Here is an 18,535-nt window from a genome sequence, read left to right as displayed (position 1 = left end):
ACTGTAACAAAGGGGAAGAGATTCTTTTTACCTGCATCAAACTGATACCTTGTTCTTTCAAATCACTGTACCTTTTCAAATACTCTTTGTGTTTAAAGTGCCTGTTTAGCCATTCTCCAGTTGCAGTTGGTATACGGCCCGGCTCAAGTGCCTTTGCCTTGAAAGATGAAGGTGAAGGCTTTTCACCTTATACCCTCACTCTTACTCCCTATATACTTTGGTGCAGTACTGTGAGAAATCATGCTTTTGTATCTCTCTCTCTCTCTCTCACACACACACACACATATATATATAACTCAGCAACAAACTGTTTTGAGTTTGAAGCTTGTCTTCCAGGATGGCTGATTTTTATTGGATTCTTACTGTTGTCAGAAAGTGTCTTAAATATTTTCAGTTTTTTAATTCACGTAGGTCATTGATAGCTTATCTTGGGTCTCAGACTCAACCACCAATCTGGTAAAATATATGGATAAGCTTTTCAAAATAACATGCATTTGGTTATACACTGGAGATTTTACAACTGATTTTAGGAGACTCTAAAATGTCCTAAATCAGACCTTTGACAGTTGCTAAAGAGATTTTCCAAACCTTTGAGAAATACTATTTGCAAATCCAACTGTAAGTGATCCAGATTATCTTTTCTGGTTAAGAATGCTTACTCTCTTTGCCTCTTTATCTTCTTTTTACTTTTATACTAGTGTTAGTAGTTGGCTGTTTTAGCAAGGCTCATTTTTCCTAAAATATAAAAATCATTATCAACTTGTGAGAATCATTATGTTCAAAATGAGTAGAGAATTAAGAAAAACAAACAGCAAACCTCTCTTTAAGATGTAGATATATCTACATCTAACTACATAAACTCTCTCTCGGTAAGTCAGTTCCCTTTCACACAACAGTCCCATAGAAAATACATTTCAAATTTTAGCTGTAGCAGTATTACACGTTACTATGTGCCACATGCCTTTAAGGTTGCTGTAGTCAAAATCACAAATGTCAGATTTGCAGATACCTTCAATTCATCTGTATTGGTATCCTAAATGGGAATTTCCCTGTCCTCAAAAGAAAGACATAGATGTACCTTATAATTTATATGGCATCATCTGACCATAAATGAGTGTTCGTTATGGTGATCTAGTGCTGTGTCTCATGTTAAGTATTAAAAAACTTTAGAAATAAGAATTAGCACTTATATTAAAAATACCGAGTATGTGTAGTAAAATTGATTCATAAAAATAATGAGATAGTTTTATTTAGAGTACTAATGTTTCCTGGATTTTAGCTCTGGTGCCATAGCTTTCCTTTCAAGTCTTTCTTCACTCTTGCAAGCCCTCATTGGATAAAAATCAAATACTAATAACTCAGTTTAGCTTGACCATGTACCTCTTCTGCCACTCCTAGGATAAAGGATAAAGGCTAAAGTTTGAGGCTTCTACTATTTGATTTCATGTGTTCTCCACTGTTGTATTATTCAATTAGTCTCAGTACTCTCTTTGTTTCTGTTAAACTGGGTTGTTCACCATTATTTGAATTTACCATCTTTTTTTTTTTTCAAAATTATATTTTCATTGTCTGAGAAGAGGAGAGGGAAGTTGTTAAAGCACTTGATCTGTTGTGTTTTTCTCTCCTGAATACCAGGAGAATGCTTCTGGGGAAACAAGACAGGTGGCTTGGTCTGCCATGAGGAGAATCCTTCTCCATGAAGTATTTTGAACAAGTTAACTGGTTTGGTATTGCTTACAGTTAAACCTATAATCTGCAGATATGTAATTGCATGTTTCTTTGAAAAATATCACATGAGCAGTACAACTCTCTGGCACATAAAGTAGAAGTGTTTATAACCAGCATGCTTACCAATGTGTGCAGTAACTCACATGCCCCACTTAGAGACATCACCTGTTCTGGACCAGAGCTGGACCAGAGCATGCTATCCAGTGAGAAGAGAAGACTGGGAAGACCCAGCCAGGCTGTTGCAAACCACTCCCAGCTTTGCCTGTGCCTTTTGGTTGCTTCAGCCATTGAAATGATTAATAAAGTTATTTATTGTCAGTATAGTCAGTGAACTTTGTGAGTTTGTCTTGACAGTCTTATCAGGTCAGTTTATTTCTCTTCCTCAGTTCTTGTCTCCTCAAAACAAAAACTTGGAACAGACTAAAGGGTTTAAAACAACAGACAAGTCACAATTCAGATTGGCTCAAGCAGCAGATCTTTTGTTGGACAGATACTCCCAAAACGTGGAAGCCGGCCGATCCCAAAGGAGTCATCGTAACGATCCCTGTTGATTTCCCCTTTTATACTTCCCGTCTCCTCCTTTTGATTGTGCCCTGTGCCCTGTGCAGAATAGGGCTTGTACCCACCACCAGTCAAGAAAGGGAATGCAACTAGGCATACGTTCAAGGCCGATTGACAATTGCAAGTTATATAACAACAGGCTCTGTTGCGTGTGTCTTCCTATAATTCAGTCTGTTGTAATCAGATGTATATGTATGTGTAGAATATTTATGCACCCTCAATAGGCTCCTAGCTGCCTAAGGTTACTTGAGGAAGCCCCCTGGAGTTAGTTTGTATCCACTCCACTGGAGTTGGAACAGTCTCTCTGGTGATTTTTGTAGCAAATCTGTGAGCCCCCCCTGGGTGTGTCTGAGAGGGGGTTTAGAGATCAGCTTTCCTCCTTTTCAGCTAGGTCACCCCTTGTTGCTGATGCCTAACTTCCTACCTAGCGGTCTAAACCTGCGTTGGTTCACTGTCCCTCTCCCATTTCCATTTGCAATCGTATTTGTATTTCAAGCCAGTTGAGAAATTTCACTAAAACCTTTGAACCTATTCTAGCCTATAGGGATCCTTCATTTTTCTAAACTCATTTTAGACTTTATGTGAATTGCCTGTAGCAGTTTTTTAGATTGTTGACTTCATTCTTTGTAAAAAGTTGCTTCACTTTTAAATATTTATGCTTTTACTCCTCAGGTAAACCTCTAAGCTTAAGAACGGGGACCATGTTCATGGCTGTAGCTAGCAAAACTCTTCATATGTTATAGGCCTTCAAATATTGTTAATTTGCTTTGGGTTAGAGAAATGAAGATGGAAGACATAGCTTTTGAGTACTTGGGTCCTTCTTTTATACTGTGTATATCTTTGCACTATATGGATATTTAAAGAAAAATATCTAATGAAAACAATGAGAATGTCCTGAGACATTAAATTTTTATTAGACATTATTTATTATGCTTTACATATTATTATAAATATACTCTGAACCATAGCACTATTTTAACAAATAAACTTGTTTGTTTGTCTTCTAGAGGGGCAGTTAAGACACATAAAAACTGGGGAGCCGTTTGTTTTTAACTACAGGGAAGACTTGCACAGATGGAACCAGAAAAGATATGAAGCACTGGGAGAGGTATGGTTGTGTATGTGATTTAACCTTGTTTTTTATTCCAATTTTAAATAGTCAGAATAAAGGTTTAAGTTGAAGCAGTACATGTGTTCTCTCTACAAAATGGTTCAAAAAGCTTTTTGTATTTTTTTTTTATTTTTAGTGGTAGCGTTAGAAACATAATTTCAGTTTAAATTTATGTTTTTACACAAATTTTTTCATGACCTTAATGTTTTATAATGAATCATTATAAGGGGAACAAATTGATGCTAAATTTTTTTTTTTTTTTAATGTTTTTAGGAGGTTGAGTCCTCTGCTGTGCCAGGAAGAATAAGTCTTCTTTGAAATGCTTATCTAAAACAAAAAGCACAGAGTTACCATTGTTAATTATGTGAGATGATGGATGTGTTAATTATCCTGGTCTTGGCAATTTTTCTTAGAAATTTCCTGGCAATTATAAAATCATCTTATTGTGCGTTTTAAGTATATACAAATACAGTTACCAGTTATTACCGAAAGTTACAAAAAAGTGTTTATCTATAGGAAGAAAATTGCTATTGGCTCTAGACTACGTATCTTTGACTTGATGAAGGATTAGGCCTTGGGAAACATGACACGCCTCTTTAATGCTACCCCTGGTGGAAACTTTGAAAATGTCATCTGTCATTCGAGTGAATGTTTTGTTAAAGCTCCGAGTTTTACCCATTGGTGTCGTGCTGCTGTTGCTCAGTTGCTCAGTCATCTCAAACTCCTTGCAACCCCATGGACTGCAGCACGCCAGGCTTCCCTGTCCTTCACTGTCTGCCTTAACTCATGTCCATTGAGTTGATGATGCCATCCAACCATCTCATCCTGTGTCGCCCCATTCTCCTGCCCTCAGTCTTTCCCAGTATCAAGGTCTTTTCCAGTGGGTCAGCTCTTTGCATCAGGTGGCCAAAGTATTGGAGCTTCAGTTTCAACATAGTCCTTCCAGTAAATATTCAGTGTTGATTTCCTTTAGGATGGACTGGTTTGATTTCCTTGCAGTCCAAGGGACTCTCAGGTCTTCTCCAGAACCACAATTTGAAAGCATCAGTTCTTCGGCACTCAGCCTCCTTTATGGTCCAACTCTCAAATCCGTATATGACTACTGGAAAAACCATAGTTTTGACTATATGGACCTTTGTCAGCAAAGTGATGTCTCTGATTTTTGATGTCATAGTCTGTGTTTTTCATAAAATGCATATGAACACATTTGTTTACTGTGATAACTAGACAACTGCTTAATTTCTATAAAGAAAAGCTGAAAGTTCTATTTATATTTTGGCTGTCTAATAAAAGTAGTCAAAATGAATTATTTGGTTAAACAGTAGCATAAAGAATATATGAAATTAAGTTTTTCTTTTCTGGAATACAGCTTTTCTTGGATCTCTTCTGAACATCTTTGAGCAAAGATGTTGATAGCTTTTGTTCTGAACCATCTTTTTTAAGATGTCTGATTAGGAAGCAGACTTAGAAGATAGAGATTGTGTCTTCTTTTAGTGCAGAGGACAGATTTGTTTGATGTCCAAGGAATTTCATGGTAGGGAAGATCTACTGAAGAAGGAAATAGCAACCCACTCCAGTATTCTTGCCTGGAGAATTCCATGGACAGAGGACCATGGTGGGCTACAGTCCATGGTGTTGCAAAGAGTCGGACACAACTGAGCGACTAACACTTTCACTTTACTTTAATGCCAATGGAGAGTCACAGAAATTTTGACTATGACCCTCATAGTCAATCTGAAGACATGTCACCATAATCCTGAAAATTCAAGTTCTCATATAATTATCTAGAGTTCCCAGAAAACATATAAACATTGTGTTTAAATTCTGAAAATAGGTTAATGCTTCTTATTACCAATAAGATCTGTAGTTCCGTTAAGTGAGAACCTGTGAAAAGTCTCTCACCAGTGTCCTCCACGTAAAAGCACTGGAAAAACTTTTCTCCTCAGTGATGGATAGGGCGGAATTCAGAAATTTGAGCTTATTGCCTTGAGCCTGCCTTAATAAATAAACTTTTGGTATGCTTAAATTTAAGTTTTAAGAAGACAGCTTTTAACTTCAGCCAACAATCTAAACCAAAGCCCCTTCTGTTTTCTTAAGTTTTCCTGCAGAATATTGAGTTTTGTCTTCAGCTGAGAGGTACTATATATGTTTCACAACTGCTGTTTTAGTTTATGTTTATTTCTCTCTTAAGGAGATTATTATAGCAGTCATTCAGCAGAAATTGTTTTTAAGACTTGCTCCTGAAATGCTCTATCATTTCTATGTAAATTAAACTTACTGTGTAAGTAAAATAAACTGAGATGTCATTTTCTTTTTAGAATGCAGTGTCATAACTACACAAAAGAGTACTCTTTTACACTCACATAGTTACATTTTTACAGTCAAACAAATGCTTTTGCTAATATGTATATATATATTTTTACTGTCTACATATAACTTAATAAAAACATATAGCTTTTTTTTTTTTTTTTGCCAGCCACCTTTTCCTTTTATTTTATTTTTTTTAATTTTATTTTACTTTTAAACTTTACAATATTGTATTCGTTTTGCCCAATATCGAAATGAATCCGCCACAGGTATACATGTGTTCCCCATCCTGAACCCTCCTCCCTCCTCCCTCCCCATACCATCCCTCTGGGTCGTCCCAGTGCACCAGCCCCAAGCATCCAGTATCGTGCATCGAACCTGGACTGGCGACTCGTTTCATACATGATATTATACATGTTTCCATGCCGTTCTCCCAAATCTTCCCACCCTCTCTCTCTCCCACAGGGTCCATAGCTTTTAATAAGTTTGGTTAATTTGTCTAAATTTAGAAAGATACTTTCAGTTTAAAGAAGTGGGAGAGTGGTGTGAAAGGGTGGTTTTCAGAATAGAAGTTTTCATGCATATATATCGGAGACGAATATTATGCCAAGGAATAACGTTTCCTTTGAAAGATTAGAAAGGCTATCATTTAAGTAATAAATAGAATGTAAAGCCCAGCCTGTAACTTGTCAAATTTTCTCAACTGTCTCTTTCATGTCAATACTGAATTATTATTAAATGGAGAATTTGTAATCCAGAAGAAATTCTAATGAAAGATTTGAGTTTTTTGCCTAAATTGGGTCTTTGCACTTCCTTTGATATTTGTTTACTTCTTTAAAAGTTAATAAATTGTTAGTGTGCTTAGAAAGAGGATAGTATTGATTAAACAGTCTTAAAAGCTTGGCTTTTTATTCATGGCTAGGACCACATTTACAAAAAAAGAAAGTAAAGGCATAATTTCCACTCCCCTGAACCTAAATTAGTAATATGTCTTGTAAAACAGTGCAGTGTTATTGAAAAGTACTACTACTAAAAAAATGGAATTTATGCAGCTAAAAAAATTGGATTTTTCCAATGGCCATATTCAGGTATTTGAAATAGGAACAACTTAAAGAATAATAATATAAATTATTATGTTAGTAGTCAAGTATTTGAATATAATGTGATTTGTTGTTGTTGTTCAGTCATTCAGTCGTGTCTGACTCCTTGTGATCCCATGAACAGCAGCACACCAGGCTTCCCTGTCCTTCACCGTCTCCTGGAGTTTGCTCAAACTCATGTCCCTTGAGTCAATGATGCCAGTGATGTGTGTGACTAATATCTTCATATAATGTGAAATTCCCACATCTCATATTGTGACAGAAACCAAGGCCTGGCTGTCAGGAAGTCTGGTCCTAGTTTTGGCTCAGCGCTATCTCTCTGGTAGAGAAAATACAAGATGAGCTGAGGACATTGTCTTTTTTGGAAGGCAAACCCTCAGTTTAATGGCAGTATGTGAACAGGACAAAGAAACCCAACTTGAGAGGATTTCCTTTGGCCAAAATTGGGACAGTTTGAGGGTAAAACAGAATAAGGCTTCTATTGATTATAAAATATTTAATTAAAAGTCTTGATTCCATAGCATTTTTATAATATAGCTAATTTGCTGTCATAAGATGAAAATTATCTGAAAATTGGTAATCAAAGGGAAAGAATTAAGTAGCTCAACATTTTATGAGAAACCGTAGTTCATTTGCAGTTGAAGAAGGAATGTTTTACTTTACCAAAGAATACTGGCTACTAACAGTAAAAAAAAAAAAGATACAATTAGAAAATCACCATCATTCTAAAGATGTTCCCTCAAGAGTCCCATTTCCTGCTTATTCAGTCAACCACTAATCTGGGATCTACCGTGAAGGGACTTCACAGTAAGTGAAGTGACTTATGCAGCAGATATAATTAAGGTTACTAGTCAACTGATCTTAAGATCTTAAGATAGGGAGGTTGTCCTGGATTATCTGGGTGAATTCTGTATAATCACAAGAGCAATTAAAAGCCGAAGAGAAAGGGCAGAAGAGTCAATCACAGAGATTCTGCAGAAGAGGCAGGGAGAGCGGCTTCAGGCACGAGGATTCACATGCCATTGCTGGCTTTGAGATAGAACCAAAGAGAGGCCTGCATGAGCTCAGGGTACCCCTAAACTAATAAGAAGCATGGAAAACTCAGTGCACTGCATTTGGCCAACAACTTGAGTGAACTTGAAAGGGGACTTTCTCCAGAACCTTCTGGTAAGAGCCCAGCTGGCTGACACCTTGATTTTGGCTTTGTGAAACCTAAAGCGGAGACGCCAGTGGAACCAACCCATATTTGTGATCTATAAATTGTGAGATGCTGAACTCTGTTTAAAGCTATTAAGTTTGTGGTAGCTTGGTAAATTAAGTTTGTGGTTGTTAATTTAGTGGAGGAAATCTACCATACAACTGCTTCTTGAAATAATTGATTTCATGAAGGATGTGAGGGAATATTTGCACAGTATGTTTGCACAGAATATTTGCACTTTTCCCAGAGTATCAACTCAGAGATTTCTTGCAATTGTAAGGGGAAGAATACATACCTTAAAATAGAGATTTAGCCGTCAGCACAGTACCTGATGAACACAGTTAGTATCGCTAGTGGTAGAATAACTTGACATTCTGTATCATCTGATAGGATGCTGTTTGAAGTACACAGCATTAACTGTGGATGTATCTTACTACACATGCTGGCTCTGACGCTAATCAGCCCTTTAGAGTTGTATTCCATTTTCGTGAAATACAGGAATAGAGGGAAGAGCAAATGATACCACAAGGACACAATCCAATACAAGGGACATGTAGAAGACAATACCATTAAAAATACTGAAAAGATTTGTGTGTTGAGGGTAAAGAAACTGTTGTAGATGGAAATAAACAAGGAGACAGCAACTAGCTTGCATATATGAACATTGATGGGACTTTGGTTAAAAAAATAATAAGGTAAAACAAACAACCTGTATACTCTTCAGGAGCAATGAGGAAGAATTGTTCATGTTTTTCAGGTATGAAATATCACATATTATGGTTCTGTAGAAAAATGTCCTTATTCTTAGGTGATGCTAGTGAAATATTATAGGGATAATAAATAAATATAGGGAGAAAGTCATGGTGCCTGCAAGCTATTTTTAAATGTGTCCCAAAGAAGAGGAAAAACTCAGGGAAATAGAAAGTATGTATGGCAAAATGCTGTTAGTTGTCCAATCAAAGTGGAAGATGTAAAGATGCTTATTGTATTATTTTTCAACATTTCTGTGTGTTTGAAAGGTTTCACAAGTTGAATATTGGGGGAAAGGAAGCTGGTGATAGGAACCTGAGTACGCTTCACGTTTGTGAGTGAGGCTTGCTCCCTGGCAGGCATACTTGGGTGCTCTTGGACTATACCATTTTATTTGTTGTGTGCTGTGCTAAGTTGCTTCAGTCTTATCCCACTGTTTGTGACCCCATGGACTACAGCATGCCGGGCTCCTCTGTCCTGGGATACTCCAGACAGGAATACTGCAGTGGGTTGCCATGCCCTCCTCCAGGGGATCTTCCCTACCCAGGGATCAAACCTGCGTCTCTTGGTCTCTTGCTTTGCAGGCAGGTTCTTTACCACGAGGGCCACCTGGGAAGCCCACCGTTTCACTTGGGACCCATCAAATCCTAGAATTTGGAGTACTTTTTTTCTGGGGTAACAACATCCTTTCTAGGACTTGAGTTGTCTCCCAATAGTTTATTCCATTTTTTAGAAGTACCTTACTTAGTGTTTTGCCTGAGGCATAAACGTATTTGGTGTCACAGAGGCAGTGAACTCAGTGGGTGAGCATTATGACAGTTTCTGTGAATCTCTCATACTCCTGTATGTCATATTGGATATGCCAAGAAAACAAGGCCCTGCCTGCTTTTTCACCTGGGCCATTTCTCAAGAGTTGTGTTTGCAACAAGCAATATTGAAGCATGAAGTTAGGTCTTTCTCTGGGACAAAGAACAGGCTTGCCTACAGCTTGCTGTCAAATGGTAAGCTCCCCAAGCTCGGTATTTTGCAGCTTCAGCCTGAACCACTGTGTGTGCAGCATCCATCTAGGGTCACATAATGTTGTGCTCCATGGACTTGGAGTCCAGGAAACCAGTGCAAATATGCTGATGCTACGCTGTGATTGAGTAAAGCCCTTTGTCTGTGACCCAGAAATTTTGTGTCTTGCATTAGCACCCATGAAACAGTAACAGGCTAGCTGATTAGTTTGTAACTAGAGCAAAAGCAAATCTCAGACCTGTCAGTGACGATTGACTCCCTGCCAGGGAGCAAGCCTCACTCCCAAACGTGAAGCGTACTCAGGTTCCTATCACCAGCTTCCTTTCCCCCAATATTCAACTTGTGAAACTTCTCAAACACACAGAAATGTTGAAAAATGGTACAATAAGCATCTTTACATCTTCCTCCTTGACTGGACAACTGCTAACAGCATTTAGAAGAATGAATAGCATTAGAAGAATGAATAGATTTTCAATAATTCCTGTTTTCAGTCTGACTACGCACTTCCACTCTTCACTGGGCCTGCATTTTCTAAGCCTGAAGGCCCTGAGGTTCTGCGAGGCCAGTAACGTGGTTTCCTGTTTTAAACAGACGACACCACTGTTCAGCCAGTTATGTTAGAAGCTTCATAGTCCTTTCACTCTTGGTGTTTAATGTGTGGCCAGGTCTTGTACCTTTTTGCATCTCATCTTCCTCCATCGCTACTGCTGTTGGTTGAGCTTAGGTCTGTATCATCTCTTAAAGCTATATCTCTGCAGTTCAGCTGAAATGCATCGCCCCGTCAGTATTCATATGTCAAAGCTCTAACCCCTTGGGTGATTGTATTTAGGAATGGGGCTGTTACAAAGTAACTTAGGTTAAATGTGGTCATAGAGATGGGGTCCTAGTCAGATAGGATTAGTCGCTTTACATCTCTCTTTCTCTCTGTCTCTCCACTCCTGCCCCTTCTCCGTTTCTCCCCTTCTCCTCCGTGTATGCACCAAGGAAAGGCCATGTGAGGATAGAGCAAGAAAGCAACTGTCTACCAGCCAGAAGGAGCCCTCTCGCCAGGAACCTAATCAGCCAAGCACCTATATCTGGTACTTCTCAGCCTTCAGAACCGTGAGAAAGGGATTTCGGTCGTTTAAGCCAGCTAATCTACGGTGCTTTGTTATGGTGGCCTGATCAAACTGTTAGCTGCAGTGTGGTCGCTCCGTGTCTGCTCTGCCCTCCTGAACAGGTTCAGGTCTTTGAACCTGTTCTCAACACTGCTACCAGAGATATTCATATCTTTTGAAGCTGCCACTGTGATCATGTTTGCCTGTTTTTGGAACCTTGTGTTTCCCTGCAAGATGAATTTTAAGCCGCGTGCCTTGTTGCACCAGACCTTTCATGAGTTGGCCCTTTCATATTTTTTCTGGCTCCATCACTTGCCTTCCCTCTTGCCCCAGTTCCCACTCACCCTATGCTCGAGCTATATAAACCTACTCGTGGCTTCCTAATACGCCGTGCTGTTGTATATCTCTGGGCCTTGACTCAGGCAGGGAGCATGTGGTGCCAGGCTGCAGCTTCCCCACCCTCCCTCCCATCTGTTTGCAGAATATTTATTCATCTCTCAAGCTTAGATCAACCTCAAAGAAAACTTTCTCTGATCCGCAGAGGATAGAATGGACCTCTCTCTCTTTTGTGTGTTTCATATTTGCTTTTAAGATAATTCTAGTATGACATATATAATATATTATTTCTCTTAGTGTTCAGTGTATCTTTCTCCTCTTACTAGATGTGGTGGGAGCTTACTTGAGGCTAAATAGATAGTGCACTAGTCAGGGTGCTCCAGAGAAACAAAACTAACAGGTTTTATGTTGTTATTGCACTAAGTCGTGTCCAACTCTTTTGTGACCCTAGCCAGGACTGTAGCCTGCCAGGCTCCTCTGTCCATGGGATTTCCCAGGCCAGAACACTGGAGTGGGTTGCCATTTCCTTCTCTGGAGGATCTTCCTGACCCAGGGATTGAACCCATGTCTCCTGCATTGACAGGCAGATTCTTTACCATGGAGCTACTAGGGAAGCCCAACAGGTTGTGTATATATAGAGAAATACACTTATTTTAAGCAATTTGCTTATGTAATTATGGAGACTAGATGAGTCCAAAATCTTATGGGGAGGTCAGTAGTCTAAAGAACCAGGTAAGAGTTGATGTCCCAGTTTGATTTCAAATATGTCTTCAGGCAGAATTCCCTCTTGCTCTGGAAAAAGTGAAATGAAAGATCCTTGGGGGATCTTCCCAACCTGGGATTAAACCCGTGTCTCCTGCCTTGCAGGCAGATCCTTTACTGTTTGAGCCACTAGGGAAGCATTTGCTCTGGAAAGTTCAGCCTTTATTCTTTGAAGCCCTTTAACTGATTGAATGAGGCCTACCCTTATGAAGCTGAAGCTCCAATACTTTGGCCACCTGATGAGAACTGACTCATTAGAAAAGACCCTGATGCTGGGAAAGATTGAAGGCAGGAGAAGGGAACTACAGGGGATGAGATGGTGGATGGTATCACCAACTTGATGGATGTGAGTTTGAGCAAGCTCCAGGAGTTGGTGATGGACAGGGAGGCCTGGCATGCTGCAGTCCATGGGGTCACAAAGAGTCAGACACGACTGAGCGACTGAACTGACTGACTGACCCTCATGAGGGAGGTCAATCTACTTTACTTAAAGTACCTTGCTTTACATGTAAATTTCATTCAAAAATACCCTCACAGAAATAGCCAGAATAATGTCTGACCATGTATCTGAGCACCATGGCCCAGCTAGATTGATCCATAAAATTGAACATCACAAAGATTGATCACACAGTCAATCACAGTTTTATTCTGTGATTTATTCTGAGTAGGCCGTAAGACCTCACATAGCCTTTGGGCTCAGGGTGGAGTCATTTTCTGTAGAAATTCAAGCCCATGATGTGATGCCTACTGCCTTTTCTTCACCAGAAACCCTCAATTTCTTTCTATCTTGTTTAATTCTTTCCATTCACAGAAATAGGCGGGATATATATTTGTACTGTGGCATAATAAGCATGCAGCAGCTGTTTTTTCTTTTTCATTTCCATTATAGACAGGAACTTTTCTAAGCTTTCAATCATAAGGTTTACAGTTTCACAGTGATCAGCCTGCTACAAGTTATATACTTCATGATTTGATGGCCCAGCAGGGAAGAGAAATTCCTTCCCAAAGATATCTTTTGTAGAAGATGTAAGCTGAAACATAAGAATCAAAAGATAGTGGTCTATTACTAGAGTAAGATTCATTCATCAGCAGTTGGTCCTTTTCGTCATCACAGTGAAGGACCAAAATGTCTGCAATTTGAAGCTACTCAGGTTAGACCGGAGAAGGCAATGGCACCCCACTTCAGTACTCTTGCCTGGAAAATCCCATGGACGGAGAAGCCTGGTAGGCTGCAGTCCATGGGGTCGCTAAGAGTTGGGCATGACTGAGCGACTTCACTTTCACTTTTCACTTTCCTGCATTGGAGAAGGAAATGGCAACCCACTCCAGTGTTCTTGCCTGGAGAATCCCAGGGACCGGGGAGCCTGGTGGGCTGCCGTCTCTGGGGTCACACAGAGTCGGACACGACTGAAGCGACTCAGCAGCAGCAGCAGCAGGTTAGACCATGCCAGGTTCCAAAACAGAGACTGTCTTGGCAAACATAGAGCTTAACCTCTTCGGACATTTATTGCTGTAAGACACAATAGAAGAACTGTATTGTCACACTAGCATCCTCCCCAACCCCATCTTCCTCAGATCCCTTGCAAATACAGAGAGTTCTGTTTTGTGGGGACCCTCCTTTGGCTGCCTTGGTCTTGCCTCTCCTAGGTCTTTTGTGGACTGGCTCCCTTTCGGTTGAGCATGAGCATGCACTTGTGTAGGTCTACAAGCTAGCCCTTCTTGACTTTATTTCTACCCATTTTTGGTAACAGATGTTCAGTTGCCTATTGCAACTTTCTGTAAACCACTACACTAAGCTTGATAAGCAACATATGTGCATTTGAGGTGATATTTCTTCACCCATGGCTGGACCCTACGTACCATAACACATAGCTTTTTTACCTGAATGCCTTTTCCAAATTGGTACTGTGTTTTTTGCTCCAGTGCTTTTTTTTGTGTTTTGAGTGTTTACATCTACCTCCATGTGTGCAAAACTTAGCCCTAAGTGCCTGTACCTGTCATGTCCATTAGAGTCCCTTGGGGCTGTGGGCAGTGGTCCAGTATAGTTCACTTGCCAGCTGCGTGTGGGCCTTCACTGTAGGAAATCTGCCTCCTGGCTTTTGCAGTCTGTTTTCTCATAGGTGGATAGTACAGTCCTTGTCATTCTGTGCCTCTGAGGGCACAAGAGGAAGAAGCTGATGATCAGCCACTGTTGCATGGGTGCAGCTCCACTGTGTCCATGTATCTATTAAGCTAAAGTGGCAACATCAAGTGAGCACAGTAAGGTATCCACTTGTTGGTTAGAGTTACCTTATGCTTATTTTGATAGGAATCAGTGTATCTTTAATGAGTCCTTTAAATTCCCATGGGGTTATACTAGGGCGTTTGCCCTAGGCTCCAGTCTGCATTTTTGAAGTACCTTCCTGGTTCACTTTTCCATAGCCCATCTACCTGACCATATGACCAAGCCATTCACCAGCACCCATGAGTCACACAAACTGTAGGACCCACGTTGGTGTCTAACTCTTTTGTCACTGAAAGGTTGCACTTTTGCCCATTGAGCCGATTTATTCTAATCTTCAGTCAGAGTTTCTTCCGTCAGTTGATCACAGTGTGGAAGCTTGCCACACAGGGATGCCATCCATCACCTTGGAAGTGACATCTGTAAACCAGGAAGCTTTTTGTTTGTCAACTAGGGACCACTCAGAAAGCGCTCCTCAGGTAGCAGTGGGATTCAGTAGTTCTCCAGGTGGCTGCAAAATTGGTGCTAATGGGAAAGAGGCAGCCTGCTCATATGAGCAGGTACATTTCTTGTTTTCCTCTGATAGATGCTCCTGTATCAACCATTTCCATTTTTATTGTGAAATTTTCCTTTGTGCTCTCTTCCTTATTAGACTCTTTCTGTGACATTACACAGAACATTATGGGTAGCTCAGATCTCAAAATCATTGCCTTCAGTTATGGAGGCAGTTTCAGGTGATGCCTGGAAACGAGCCAGTGTCTTTGAAGCAGAAGGTGCTGGATTGTTGCATCTGGACATTTTTGTCTAAAACTCAGCAATCCCTGCTGGACAGCCCTCGTAGACTTTTGCCGTAAGTTCCAGTCTGGAGGAGTGAGTTCAAGTTATAAAAACTTCCAGAATTATATAAAGGGTGAATCATAAGAATTCCAAGTGTATTGATTGGGCTACTGTGGCCTTTTGTAATTCAGACACAGCCTGCTGTTGTGCAGGCCTTCATTTAAATATGGCCTTCTTTCAGAAGCTTTATGGACAGAAGCTAGCAGTATCCTCGCTTGTAGAATATGTCCTCTATAATCACACCAACCTAACTAAGTGTTGAGCTTCTCTTTTGGTTTCTGAGGTAAGCCTTTGACTGTGTAGATCACAATAAACTGTGGAAAATTTTGAAAGAAATGGGAATACCAGACCACCTGATCTGCCTCTTGAGAAACCTATATTCAGGTCAGGAAGCAACAGTTAGAACTGGACATGGAACAACAGACTGGTTCCAAATAGGAAAAGGAGTACATCAAGGCTGTATATTGTCACCCTGCTTATTTAACTTCATGCAGAGTACATCATGGTAAACGCTGGGCTGGAAGAAGCACAAGCTGGAGTCAAGATTGCCAGGAGAAATATCAATAACCTCAGATATGCAGATGACACCACCCTTATGGCAGAAAGTGAAGAGGAACTAAAACGCCTCTTGATGAAAGTGAAAGAGGAGAGTGAAAAAGTGGGCTTAAAGCTCAACATTCAGAAAACTAAGATCATGGCATCTGGTCCCATCACTTCTGGGGAAATAGATGGGGAAACAGTGGAAACAGTGTCAGACTTTATTTTTGGGGACTCCAAAATCACTGCAGATGGTGACTGCAGCCATGAAATTAAAAGACGCTTACTCCTTGGAAGGAAAGTTATGTCCAACCTAGATAGCATATTAAAAAGCAGAGATATTACTTTGCCAACAAAGGTCCGTCTAGTCAAGGCCATGGTTTTTCCAGTGGTCATGTATGGATGTGAAAGTTGAATCAAAGCTGAGTGCCGAAGAATTGATGCTTTTGAACTGTGGTGTTGAAAAAGAGTCTTGAGAGTCCCATGGACTACAAGGAGATCCAGCCAGTCCATTCTGAAGGAGATCAGTCTTGGGTGTTCTTTGGAAGGACTGATGCTAAAGCTGAAATTCCAATACTTTGGCCTCCTCATATGAAGAGTTGACTCATTGGAAAAGATTCTGATGCTGGGAGGGGTTGGGGGCAGGAGGAGAAGGGGACAACAGAGGATGAGATGGCTGGATGGCATCACTGACTCGATGGACATGAGTTTGGGTGAACTCCGGGAGTTGGTGATGGACAGGGATGCCTGGCGTGCTGTGGTTCATGGGGTCGTGAAGAGTCAGACATGACTGAGTGACTGAACTGACTGAACTCAGTGTTGAGTTTCTCTGTTGGTTTTGAGGTAGGCAATGGCAGCAAATCCTTCCTGGTTGCCTGTGGAATATCACCAGTGGCTCCTGTGTAAGTTACTCATCCAAACTTTAACATATGAGCAGGCCCTCGGAACTTTGTTAAAATTGCCAAGCAAATTGTTAATGAGAGTAAACTGATGAATTCAGATAATCTTGTGGATAAACAAGAAACATGGGGTCCTTCCCACATGAAGGCAAATGCTGATTGACTCTTTTCTGATAGATATCAACAAAAAGGCATTTGCAAGATGAAAAAAAAAAACACTTTCTTTAAATAACGTTGAAATACTGCTGCATTGTGTTTGACTTGTAGAATGGGAGGATAATATATAATTTTTCCTGATGAACTTTGTTAGCTGGGTAGAAAAACAAATAGGATAAATACACTAATGCTGATGTAAAAAGCTAGAACATTTAATAACTAAGGTCAGATGGGCATTAGTTCTGTGTTTAATAACCTGTGAGAATAGCCAGTGGTGTGAGTTGGTTAAAAATAAGATGATGGTTTGTCCTGAGACTGGAATAAACAGGTGCATAAACACACATGGATTCTTTAAATGAAGATATGATCTCAGTCAGTAAAACATTTTTTTCACTCAATGTTTACACACTTAATGAGAATAATTTTCAACTAAAGTAGGCAGTTAGTTCTTAGTAAGATTTCTGAAAAAAACTCAGCCTGAGCTGTGATGGTGTTCTCTGTTAGGTGTTGTAGCCCTGCATGACAGGTAACTTGCTGCTTCTCAGCTAGCATTTGTTAAGAATGCTGTTATTTCCTCCTGTCAGGAATCCATATGTGTGCTGTGTAGAGCAACAGACTGGAGACACAAGGCCTCAACCTGCTAAAGTGGGTGTCCACTCCTCCACGCTCAGAGATTTGAGATAGGGTGTTAAAGTGAAGTGTCTTATTAGAGTACAAGTAGGCTCCATTTGCATATGTTTTGTGGTGAATTTTAAAGTAAAAGTACTCTTTGGGTATTCCTCAAATGCATTATTTTTTTGCTTTTAAAAATTAGGCTATGATTTTGCCCTTATTATTAAATATTATCTCTGGACCAGTTTTTATATACAGATTTCATCCATACATAGGACCTAACCGCTCTTATTAGTAGGCAGTTACCTATGTTAAGTGTGACTAGAAATCACTGTCTATTTTTCGTCACTCTGACCCTTTATGCCTCGTAAGTTATTTCGTCTGACTGTCATGGTAAAGGCCGTGTATGGTAGCCACTGGAAGTGGGAATAAGGGGCACATATGCTTGCAAAAAACTGTGACTGTTACTATGTTTTGATACTGTTTTATTGCTGCAGCCACCCAAACAATCATCCCTGGCACCCTAGGTTTGAAGATAATATGTGAAGTGTATGTAAATAATATGTGGGAGATAACATGACTTCTTTCTTTTCAAAATACTGACTCAACTGTGCCCTCATGTAATGGTATATTCTGCTTTTCTTCTTACCTCTGAACATTTGTTTTCTCCATCTCCTTTGTGACTTCTTGTACTTTTGAGTGAGTGAAGCCACTCAGTCATGTCCGACTCTTTGCGACCCCGTGCACTGTAGCCCCCCAGGCTCCTCTGTCCATGGGATTCTCCAGGCAAGAATACAGGAGTGGGTTGCCATTTCGTGAGGTTTGTCAGAACTCAGTTCTAGGTCTTCTGTTTTTCTCTATTCGTTTTCCCTTGGTAACTGATGGCACTCCCATAGCTTCTGATACTATCACTGTGCTATTTGATCTAAATCCTGATCTGCGCCCTTATCTCCCTGCGCTCTGAACTGGACACCTTCACTTGGGTATTGCATTAGGCATGTCACACTGTTTATGCACAACTGAACTGACGGACCATCTTTACATTCTCTTGGAAGTGTTTTCCTATACATCCGTAATCTGTGTAGTCACTCAGACTAGCTATGTAGGAGTTGAACTGGAGTTTTTCTCTCCCTCAGTTTGTATAGCTCACCATTCTTTGTGGTGTCCTACACACTGGTCCCCTTATCCCCTTCATCCATGTTGAGTCCATGGTAGTCTCAAGCTTCTTTTGTTTGTTTGTTTATTCATTTATTCATTCAATAGTCCCTAATTAAAAAAAAAAACATTTTTTTGACTGCCTACTCTG

The 18,535-nt window shown here is 40.1% G+C and overlaps 1 protein-coding gene across 3 annotated transcripts in view; it reads left to right on the top strand.

Moving 5' to 3' along the window:
- The window catches only part of ARB2A (ARB2 cotranscriptional regulator A), a 423,598-nt gene that overhangs the window by 50,205 nt on the left and 354,858 nt on the right, over positions 1-18,535 (top strand). For 2 of the 3 annotated variants that reach the window (XM_070794035.1, XM_070794037.1), the window contains exon 4: positions 3,297-3,397. In XM_070794035.1, the coding sequence (XP_070650136.1) occupies positions 3,297-3,397 (101 nt within the window). Of the gene's footprint in view, positions 1-3,296; positions 3,398-10,756; positions 10,852-18,535 lie in introns of all 3 variants that reach the window. The other variant, XM_070794036.1, reaches the window with a different exon arrangement.

Source organism: Bos indicus, chromosome 7 (genome assembly GCF_029378745.1).
Source record: "Bos indicus isolate NIAB-ARS_2022 breed Sahiwal x Tharparkar chromosome 7, NIAB-ARS_B.indTharparkar_mat_pri_1.0, whole genome shotgun sequence".
NCBI lineage: Eukaryota > Metazoa > Chordata > Mammalia > Artiodactyla > Bovidae > Bos > Bos indicus.
Note: the sequence above shows the minus strand (reverse complement) of the source record. Positions and strands in the feature narration are given on the sequence as shown.